The 11,361-nt window shown below is 34.5% G+C and overlaps 1 protein-coding gene across 2 annotated transcripts in view; it reads left to right on the top strand.

Annotated features, from left to right (window-relative positions):
- Positions 1–11,361, top strand: part of LRRC58 (leucine rich repeat containing 58) — a 42,882-nt gene that overhangs the window by 9,807 nt on the left and 21,714 nt on the right. The window contains exons 2-4 of one of the 2 annotated variants that reach the window (XM_058731272.1): positions 1,332–1,460; positions 2,108–2,385; positions 5,373–11,340. In XM_058731272.1, coding sequence (XP_058587255.1) covers positions 1,332–1,460; positions 2,108–2,385; positions 5,373–5,581 — 616 coding nt within the window. In that variant the 3' untranslated portion in view covers positions 5,582–11,340. Of the gene's footprint in view, positions 1–1,331; positions 1,461–2,107; positions 2,386–5,372; positions 11,341–11,361 lie in introns of those variants that run through there. The other variant, XM_058731273.1, reaches the window with a different exon arrangement.

Consider the following 11,361-nt stretch of genomic DNA (forward strand, 5'->3'; position numbering starts at 1 on the left):
ATTCACTAGTAACTAGAGAACTGCAAATTTAAAGAACAGAATTGTGTCATTTTTCATACAAATAATAACAAAAAATTAAGGGAGATGATGATAATAAGTGTTGGCAGGTTTACGTGGTAAGAAGTGCCCTTAAATGCTAATTGTGGATTTGTAATTAGCTGTAGCTCTGCAGAGTAACTTGGCTTTACCTTTTAACATTTCCCTTTTAACCTGATTTCCTAAAATCTTACCCTGGAACTCTGATTAAATTTGGACGGGGCTTCGATTTTGTAGCTTTAAAAGTACCCCAGGGAATTCTTACCCTGGAAGTTTGGGTATAGTAGGTATTTTCTCTTTAAGACACACTTAAAGGTGTCTTAAAGAATGTTAGTGTCTACTGAGTTAACAGATTTAACAGGAAGACAAAACAGTAATGAAAAAGATCTGTATGTATACATTTTAATTATATTTATATACATTGTAAGAAATGATTCTGCCACTCCCTGCCGAAATCTTTTGGAGAGAGCCTTTCTGCAATCATCACCACAAAAAGTAGCAGTACGTTTTGGTGCAATATATTTTATGTCTGAAATATTGTTAACTTGATGGAAAATAAGGTGACTGTCTGGAACTTTAATTTCATGATAGTGGTCAGTTTTACATAATTTATTTAGATAGTTCCTGAAGAATGCATTTGCAATAGTAAGAACAAAGAAGAAATGTAGAGTTCAGCCATGTTTTTCCACTGTCTTCAGAAAAAGGTTAGTAGCTTTCCCATTGCCTCACAGTGCATCAAACCCAAGCCTACCATCACAGAATTTGGGCTTCATGTAATCTGGCTTTCCTTCAGCCTTCTCTCTGGGTTCTTCAATATGAATTCTCTTCTTCTGTGTTAAAAGATGTGTTTGTTGTCCCAAAAAAGCTCTCCCCTCCAACCTAAAGTATTTTCTTTCCTGCATTTGCATGGGCTAAAGTCCAGCCAAAGTCATAACACTTTTGCAAAACCTGTCTCAGTCCCTACTACTGTGTCCTTTTCTTCTCTACTTTTAAAACTTCTCTATTATTTATGGACTGTTCTGCTTACTTTGGTATTTTAATCATGTTATTCTTATTTATGTCCTTGTTTTGTGTTTAATTATAATATTGTCTAACGATGGCATGTCTTACCTGCTTACCTGTCATATAAGCTCCTTGAAGGTTGCTTTATTTCTCTAGAGACCATATAGCACTTAGCACATCCCTAAGTAAAACATTTGCTGAATTAATAAATAAATATGTTTGTTGTAATAAAGACATTGGAATTTCTTGTCCAGTTTTTGTTTGTTTACATTTGTTTTTATTTGTTTTTACAGTTTAGAGTGTTTATATCTCGGAGGAAACTTCATCAAAGAAATCCCACCAGAATTAGCAAATCTGCCTTCTCTAAGTTACTTGGTATTATGTGACAACAAAATTCAAAGTGTGCCTCCTCAGCTTTCACAGTGAGTAGTTTCAGGCAATCTAAGTACACACAGAGATCCAGGCTTAGGAATTTTTGTCCTAAGTATTCATCCCACGTATTTTATATGTAAAAGAGAATTAGACATTCTCAAAGTAAATGATACATGAGAATTATAGTTTTGAGTTTGCTGTGAGTTGAGTTGCTTATTTTTAATACTACTTTTAAATGCCCTGGTTTATTCCTCAAAATATTTGGTTAGCCAGTTTTCTCTAATCAAAAATAGAGTAATTTGGCATAGCTTTCTTCAGGGTTTATGGAATTTTAATTGATTTTATATTTGATATGAAGCATTCCTGTTCTGATGAAATAATGTGAAAGAACTTGCTTTCTGTTGCATTTTAAATCTTTGTAGGTATCTGAATGATAAGGCATACTAAAAAAAAAATCTTTAAATCTAGCATTTGTATCAGCCTGGCACATCAGAATACTAATTCTACACTCTCTAAGATTCCATGGGCAAATGTCATTTCATGATATTTACAAGTCTGCCCTCTAGTTTTAGTTCCTTTTTATTTTACTTCATTGACCTTAATTGCTCATTCTCTTGGGGAAATCAAGCTCTTCGCTTAACTCTCTCGGTAGTTAGCTTGCTCCCTGCCATTGATTTTTATACTACCTTCATTGTAGGTTGCATTCACTTCGTTCCCTCAGTCTTCACAATAACTTGCTGACATACCTGCCTCGAGAGATCCTCAATCTTATTCATTTGGAAGAATTGAGTTTGCGAGGAAATCCATTGGTTGTTCGTTTTGTTAGAGATTTAACCTATGACCCTCCAACTCTCCTGGAATTAGCTGCACGGACCATTAAAATTCGAAATATTTCCTACACTCCCTTCGATCTTCCTGGGAATCTTCTTAGATACTTGAGTTTAGCCAGCAATTGCCCAAACCCAAAGTGTGGAGGTAAGTTCATTCAGTATATATGTTTCCTGTTCCTTGAGCTTTTTTTTTTATATTGATGACCGAAATGTTTTTAATTACTTGTCTTATTTCAGAGAAAGGCATTTAATCTGTTTCTGTTTCCTTCATCCTTTCACCCTTTTACCAAAAAGAAGACATTTCTCCCATCTCCCCCTTCCTTCCTTCCTTTTTGTTTTTCATTGGTTTTGCTTTTTTGCTTGTTTGTTTGTTTGTTTGTTTTTACAATTCATACAGAAGGAAAACACCCAGAAAGTCTCAGCATGTCTTTGAACTGTCATAGGATAGTAGAGTAAGACAGTAAAATGAGAGGAAACACAAAAGAAGCATTAAACAGTCCTGACAGTTTAAGTTTGCGTGAAAATCAAGTGAGATCATTAGTGAAACCGCTTTGAAACCTGTAGATTAAGAACCTGTGGAAATGTAAGATTATTTAAGGTTTATTTCTTTATTTTGAGAGAGAGCGTGAACAGGGGAGAGGCAGAGAGAGAAGGAGAATGAGAATCCCAGGCAGGCTCTGCACAGTCAGCACGGAGCCTGATGTGGGACTCAAACTCACAAACCGTGAGATCATGACCTGAGCTGAAACCCAAGAGTTAGACACTTAACTCACTGAGCCACCCAGGCGCCCCAATAGTCCTAACAGTTTAAAAAGAGTCTCCAAAATGTGTAGCCACCTTTCATATTTATTTGAAGGACATTTTTGTAGACCCACTGTTCTGGGTATCAGGTACCTTCATAGAACATGATTCAGGATGTAGGAGAATGGGCTGAATGTGCCAGTTTTGGAATGTACCCTGGACTTATATATTCTTGTAAATCCCTGGCTCAAAATTTCTTGAGTTTAGAATATTTGGAGAGAATTAAAGAAATGGTAGACTGTAAGGCAGAGTAAAATAGGAAATCAGAGTACTATTGGAAATCAGTGGAGGGAGAGAGTATATTTAATTGGGTCTGGAAAAGATGAGATGATTCTTGAAGTATGAGTTGAATTTTGATATGGTAAAATTGAGGATAGGAAACTTTTCAGTTGGAGAGAGCAAAATTGGAGACAAAACAGTATGGGGCACACTATGGTTTGAGTAATAATTGCTCAAATGTGCAGTTAGGGAAGTAATGAGAGAGGAGTAAAAGACACATTGAGGCCTAACTATGAAGGGCCTCAAGTGCCAGGGTATGTGGGTGGGAGCTGGTGACTGATAGCAGGTCATTTTATTTTGGCTCTCTCCTAAAAGACTTCTTTTTAAAAATCCAATATATGAGGCTACAGAAAGGTTTTTACTATTGTAGGAGAAATGTAGGTGCTAAGGAAATGGTGCATAATGATGATCAGAGCCAAATGAGATTATCCCTGAAAGTCCCATTGTGTCTTGAACTGTTTGAAGGTTAAAAGAGAAAATGATTTAGGTTCCTCAAAGAATATTAAAAAATAAAAACGACACTGTTGGTTTAAAAAGGAAAAAAAAAAAGACAATACCCTGGGCCGTTTCTGGCCACTCACTCTTAGAAATAGAAGGTGTTGTGCTGTGCCAGATTAGATGTGCTTATGCTCTTCTCTGTGGTTCTCCTTTCCCAAGTTGGCTTTGACAGTGGTAAGGGACAGTATCCTTTTAAATGCTTTTTCAAAATGACTTCTTTAGTATGTTGGTGTGTCCTTTATCTCAGAAACAAAAATACTTTAAAAATTATTAGTTTAAAAGTTAAGATTATTAATTATAAATTGAGCCTTTGATAGTTTCCCCTCAGACTCATTAACTCTTGAACCCTAAGTTAAACAAAAATAAATTTATATTTTGTGAGGGTTTTTTGTCTTTGTAGAGTCTGAGATCTCAGAAATGACAAGGTAGTATTGTACTGTTTTAGCGCATGGTAACTCTATAATGCTTTATTTTATTACTTCCATCTGTTTTCAGGATGCTAACACATTTTAGGGAATTTATTATCAATATTAACTGACCACTTTATTGCATTTATTTTTTTTCCTAAATTGTTCAAAGTAACATACCATGAAACACCCTTTTTAAACTATGAATTATTCTTATAGTATCAGAAAACTTTAAAGTTAATGGGGAAAGTATTAGGAAAAAGTTAAATAGAAATCATTATTTCTCCTTTTCTTGAACCACATCTTTTCACTTTAGTCCCTTGTGTGATATACACAGAGTAGTTGGTGCCAGAGGAATCTTAGAAAAAAGAGGTTGAGATTTGCTGCAGAAAGGTGATGGGACCCAGAGTTGTAGATGTTCCAGTTAATACTGAACCCTGAGCCACAGCAACCTCTGCTTTCCTCTCAGCTCTAGCTGTATTTTTACTTAGCTGAAAGACCCCAGATTCAGGAGCACTAAAGTAGGAATCAAAAAAGGGGAATACTAGTTTCAGTCTACCTAACAATATATAATTGCGTGAAAATCAAGTGAGATCATTAGTGAAACCGCTTTGAAACCTGTAGATTCAGAACCTGTGGAAATGTAAGATGGCATTTTGCCTTCCCAGTGTATATGAACAGGAATACCAGAAGTCATCTCCTTCCTGCACATTTTGTAAATGACAACTTAATCTTTTAAGATCATTATTAAAGCAGTTTTATGGGCTTTTTTAAAGCTTCTTGACTGAAGGGTAGTACCAAGGAGTAACTTGGGGAACAGAGGAAGAACACAACGGTGGGTATCCTGTAATTTCTCCATCAGCCACTGTCCACCAAGTCACCCAGAGAAAACAAGCTAAGTAAACAGTATCCCTTTAATGCCAGCTCCCTTTAAGTTAAATCTTATCTGGCCTTCTCTTTGCAGCCAAATTGCCATCCCTAAGACCTTCTGCTATTTCTGTAAATACCTATAGAAGCAACTACTGCTTCTGCTTAAAAGAGAAGACTGTATATGACTTTTCTTCAGAATGCTGGAGAAGGGGTTGAAAAAGAAATGGCTCTTTGCTTTGTAATGATTATTTTGTACTTAATTCCTTCTTCTTTCCAGGAGTCTACTTTGACTGCTGTGTCAGACAAATTAAATTTGTGGACTTCTGTGGGAAGTACCGCCTCCCACTGATGCACTACTTATGTTCCCCAGAGTGCTCTTCCCCTTGCAGTTCTGCCTCTCACAGCTCCACATCCCAGAGCGAATCTGACTCAGAGGATGAAGCTAGTGTTGCTGCACACAGAATGCAGAAAGTTCTTCTTGGTTGAAAAGAATGCAGGGTGGTGTGAAACACTAAAAGAACTGAGCAAATGTGGTTAGAAAAGAAAATTGAAGTTCACTGGAAACCAGATCTTCATCTTGAATGTCTGTGAAAGAGTCGGAGATGACGGAAAAGATTTTGTATTTCATCTTCTTATTCAGCAGGAATGAGTCCAGTTCCATGTTTGGATTCTTTGAATATAATTTTACTCTGAATGGCAGTTTCAAATTTAGCTGATTCTTTGCAGTTTTCACTCAAGTTTTTCATGAATCATACAGCACATTGGAGCATTCTGAAGAGCAGTGTTATAATAAACCATGAGTGGTGTGACTTGTGACAGTTGAGATGAAGAAAGAAGTGATCAGAGCTGTAATTATTACCAGAATTGTCCTTGGGTTTAGGCTGAACACTATCCCATAACAGGAACTGCCCTCCCTTCTTGTATCACCCGTGTGTCTAGATTACAGAGCCATTCAGATAAGTTCCCAGATGGTTACATAGGACCTAACCCTTTCTGACCTACTAATTGGTAAAGTAAGGAATATAACTTTTATGTGGGATTTTGAAACTCTTCAGTACTGCTCTTTTGTTCTATATGATTGTGGTTTCCCTTCTGTAATCCAGCAATGACTGTTATAGTGCCTTAATCCTAGCAAGGTTTTAGAAACTTATTCAAGGAATGATGCCAGAGTAGCCTGTATAATCTGACATACTATGCAGAACGCTTTAAAATATACTTTAACAGAACTAGGTAAACAACTATATATCTGACATCAGAACTCATGGCCACCTTAACTTGAATTTTTTGTTTAAACATGAAGTGATCCCTTGTAAGCAATCACTTTTGCATTTAATGGGAGGCAACAGTCTTGATTAATCTTTTCATTAAGACAGATAATAGCTTTTGATATAAAAATCTGTCAGATTTCTTTTGACAGAAAAGAGATGTAAGCTCAGAGAACTTCTTTGTATCTTGCATTAAAGGAGTGGGAAGATGATTTAAAAATTTTTAGCTCACCTCTGACTCCTTTGCCTGTGTGTACTGAACTGTAACTTTCTGTACATTTTAAAGAAAAACTAGAAAACTACTACAACAAGCCAAATAAAATTGTGGGCAGCACTCATTTATGTAAAGACTTTAAAGCAGTCTCGAAATCGTGTGAAATAGAGCAATTTCTAAAACTAGTTTAACCATAGAATACTTTATGAAAGTAATGTATTGATAACAAGAAATTTATTGAAGACATCTAAAGTATAGCAGAAAAATGTGTCACAAATTAATTGCTATTAGAAATGACCAAATTTTTATTAACTAGTTTAATATGCAATAAAAATTGAATGATAGTACAATTATAAGTTGATATTATAAAATGCACAACACATACTAGCAGTCATTAGATAACTGACCAATAATAATAACATGATGTTTTGTTGGTAAATGTTACCTATACAGTCGTACGCAGGTCAGAAACACATTGGAACATCAGAGGATCTCCTTTTCTGACTTCTTGGCTTTCATGACTGGGGCACACCATTTCTTAAAACCAGATTGTTGTATAATAATAATAATAATAATATGTACATATGTTATGGTTTTGTCTCATGTTATTTTTTATTTTAGAAGAAAATATACTGTAGGATAGTTCAGACTTTATTATTTTATTCATGAAACATCATGAGAGTTTCATGACTGCAGTTGTGAAACGCTGCTATAGAGTGAATCCCTTCACCTCGTTATAATGTAGTAAGATTCTTTTTCCTTTTGATTCAGAAATTGTCTATGTCTGTAGAAGTAATCTAGTATGTTTCTGCTGCCTAGCAATGTAGTACATGGGTGATTATATCATAATATGGAAGTAATGGAAAGCCTTTGTTTACTTTTCCACTTGAGCCACAGCAAGCTGCATACTACAAAATTAGGAAAGGTAAAGATGACTTAGGCAGTGCCTAAGTGGCAAACCCAAAATGTTTGTAACTGAGTTAATATCAATACATAAAATATTTTCATAGAAAATAATGTATTCATAGTAATATATCCAAATTGATAGGACCAAATTTTTCTGGCTTAAATGCCTCAGTTTACTAATTTATTACCAGCTTGACCTAAGTAACAGCTTGGGTAATCTTCTGAGAGTTAGTCTTCGTAAAATAAATGGGTAGGTATGTCAGTATAGTATTTAACCATACTTACCTCTTTCCAGCTTCCCAGAAAGAAGTTATACTGATTGGTCTTTACAGATGTAAATAGGTCCAACCAGAAATAGTTTCTGGACTTTGCTTTATATGTAGATGTATACCATAATATACAACAAAATGTTTGTTGTACGTGGACATTTGAAAATCTAAGATCAGTGTGTAGCTGTCTTTAGTGACTTTTTCAAAACTCTACATTTCAGTTGTTAGTTTTATCTTTTTTGGTTTTTTGTTGTTGTTGTTTCGTTTTTAGGAGTTAAGGTGCCAGTGTTGCAGGGGGACCTTGGGCTAGTCTTGTCCCTTGAACACAGATCAATATATTTTTTCTTTTAAATCTTTGACCTAACCTTTTATAAGAGCTGCTAATAATTTCTAAGATTTTTTGTTTCTCTCCTCTACCTTACCTTTTTTTCATAAATGGTGATTGGTAGAAATTAGAAGATGAGATGCAAGGGACTTGATAATTTAACAACCAGATAATCAATTCCCGAATCATATAGCTATGTATTTTAAATGTAGTCTCTCTCTTTAGTTGCTAAGTCATCTGTTTGTGTTTAAACTAGTTAATAAACTTTATTTTTTGAGATTTACAAAACCTGCACTAATTTTCATAGTGAAATAAGTTTTTGATACTGCTCTAATTTTAGTGACCAGAACTTCTGTGTATCAAATTACTTCACCACAGCATTAATGTGTCTAGAATGGAATTTTTCAGTGTTAATATTTGAAATGGAAATGGGTACATTGAACATTCTTAGTAATCTTTATTCTTAGAATCCAATTCTCAGCATCACCAACTCAGTTTGAATAGTCCTAGGATTTTAGGAAATAGGAAGATTAGCTGATAGAACATTTTGCTTCCATGGTGCCAGGGGTTGGCTGACCTAACGACAAGCTAGTCGAGGTTCTTAGTATTCCTTGTATTTGAGTACCAGAGGTATATCTGAGGGTTTACTGTTCATATTTTACTTCTATATGTATGCCAGAGGAGTCTCTTATTCTGAAATTTCTATTCTTTGGAATTTTAAGTAACCAAATTTAAAAATAAAGATGCATTGTAAACTGTACCTCAAATTTGAGAAATTTTTATGTTGATGTAGATAAAAGTTAAAGGCAGTCCACGCTGGTGCAGTGTAATACTGCAGACCAATTCTACCAAACATTGTAAATATCAATTTAAGCAAAGAGTAGGAAAAGGCTGTTTGCTGGAGTGTTAAATGAAAGAAATCTTTATAACAAAGGGCAGGAAAAGAGAAGTCACCAGACACCCCAGGATAGCCCTGAGCCAAGAAAGTTCTTTAAAGTAATAGTGAATTGTTTTAAAATCATGTGGCCCATTGACAACCATCTGAAAGTCTTTATCACTAAGTTTCTTTGGTTTCTGCTATTGGGAGATTATCCACATCCCTCTATGATGACAAGCCAGCAAGTAAATAGGATTTTCTTAGAGCCAACTTTGCTCTTTCCAAAGGGAGAAAGTAATACCTCATTAACCTGAAATTTATGGTACAGCCTTAGTTAGTGTTTACCTTTTCACTATGTAAAAAAAGAAAAAAAATACTAAGCAAATAATTGGTGCAAATAAAGTTTGATCTTTTAAGCATTTTAGCAGTATTTATTTATATAAAATGTTATTCTAAGTAATAAAACCCTTTGTAGGCAAAACAGCAGTTATAATATGTGTATGTAATTAGTTAAGCTGCATTTATTTAGAAATACCTAATTTTTACTTAAATGACCCTCTTCTTCTCCAAATTAGAGATTGTATTATGTTAGTATAAATATTATTCTGCATTTAGTCCAAAATAGCTTTTAAAAGTTCTGCTGGGTGTTAACAATAAAGGCTGATACGTATGTTTTTAGGCAACATGATCTGTGATACGTATTTCTGATTCTGTCTGTGTAGAAAAGAAGTACCTGTCACTGTTTCTGTATTAAGCACCATACTCTGTATAACATTAATGTGATGAATTTAATAGAATCCACTTCTGTATTTTCATTATAGCCATGATCTTTTTAAAGGCAACAGTGTCTTCATGTATGCTCAGAAAGTGTATGCCTTAAATCCTTCATTGTAGACCCAAAGTTTGGGGCACTGTCATTTAGTAAGTGGTTTATGACAGCCTAATGACCTTTTGCATTTGACTTGAGGGAGGTAGACTGTGAGTGACCTGAGGAATTCCTTCCCCTAAAACAGGGCCTAATGTCTATGAGTCTAGAGCTTCTGGAGAAAGAATCCTAATCATGCATACTATGGGAGAAGGTCAAGCCCTAAGGATCAGGGTCCTCTGAAATAAAATCAGTGAAAGGTATATTCTTTTTTATATTATTTTGTAAAGTAAATTTATCTGCTACCACTAAGGGTGACAGCATATAAAGGCTGTCATGTTAATAGCATGATGCAAAGATTTTACTGCTGTGAGGCCTAGGATATTTTGTGAGTGGTTTCTTTGTAACACTAGGTTGCAAGGGGCTATGTTTTAACATTTTTCATGTAAATATCTCCATTTTTCTGTCTCTCCGTGGTCCATATTTGTTGCGAATTGATGTATAAAATAACAGTTCACTAACAACAAACATTATTGAATTATTACTCACAGGGTAATACTGATTTAGGTGCTACTAGACTTTTACCTGGGATTTGTTAGTCTCAGTTGGTCCTAAGGTACAGTATTCAATCTAGTAAATATTAAAACTTACTAGTTTAATGAAGGTTATGTATATACCACTGTACCAGAAAGCCATGGTTGGATTGACTGTTTGCATTCACCAGAACTTACTTTCTGTGGTTGTGAATAAATGGGATAAAACTTTTATTCTAAACTGTAGTTAGAAGAAACTGGGATAAGATTGAAAATGCTGTTGCTGGTACTATAAAACATTACTAAATTGGTTAGTTCTTCTGTCTACAACTGACGTTTTAAGAGAATCCTTTTAAACTCAAATGGTTGACATTGATGTGGTCATTGATGTGATGTATGTTATTTAGAAGGAATATTAATTTCAACAATCACTTTACAACAGTTTAATCATGGAGAGACCTGTGTGCCTATAATTGGTGTTTGTTGCATTTCTGAGCCCACTTTGTATTCATGAGAAATGAAAGTATAATGGGAGAAATATTTTAAATTACCAGTGTTTTAACTTTTTATAAAGTTTGGGACTTTAAAGTATCAACAAAGGATATTGAAAATATATGTACTTTTGCTTTAGTCAGATTACTTTTTATTGTCTGATTTCTTAATTTTATCTACTTGAAATCTTGTGAATTACAAATATCTATAAATATATAGATATCTAAAACTTAATGATAACAATAAATGTAATTCAGCAACATGATTCAACAATTATATTTCCTTTTCAGAATAAGATACAGTTAAGTGCGTCAAATTTATATATTACTTGGTAATGGCAAATGCTCTAAAAATATATTTAAGCTACTTCAATTCTATACCTCCTTTTTCCCCCCACAGGACTCACAAGAGAATGTGATGTTATATTAACCCTCTGTGTGAATTTTGCCTTATTAAACATTGTGCCTTATTTTATTAAAAGTGCTTTCTTGGAATTTGATTCTGTATTCTGTAAAAGTGG

Source organism: Neofelis nebulosa, chromosome 5 (genome assembly GCF_028018385.1).
Source record: "Neofelis nebulosa isolate mNeoNeb1 chromosome 5, mNeoNeb1.pri, whole genome shotgun sequence".
In the NCBI taxonomy this organism is placed as follows: Eukaryota; Metazoa; Chordata; class Mammalia; order Carnivora; family Felidae; genus Neofelis; species Neofelis nebulosa.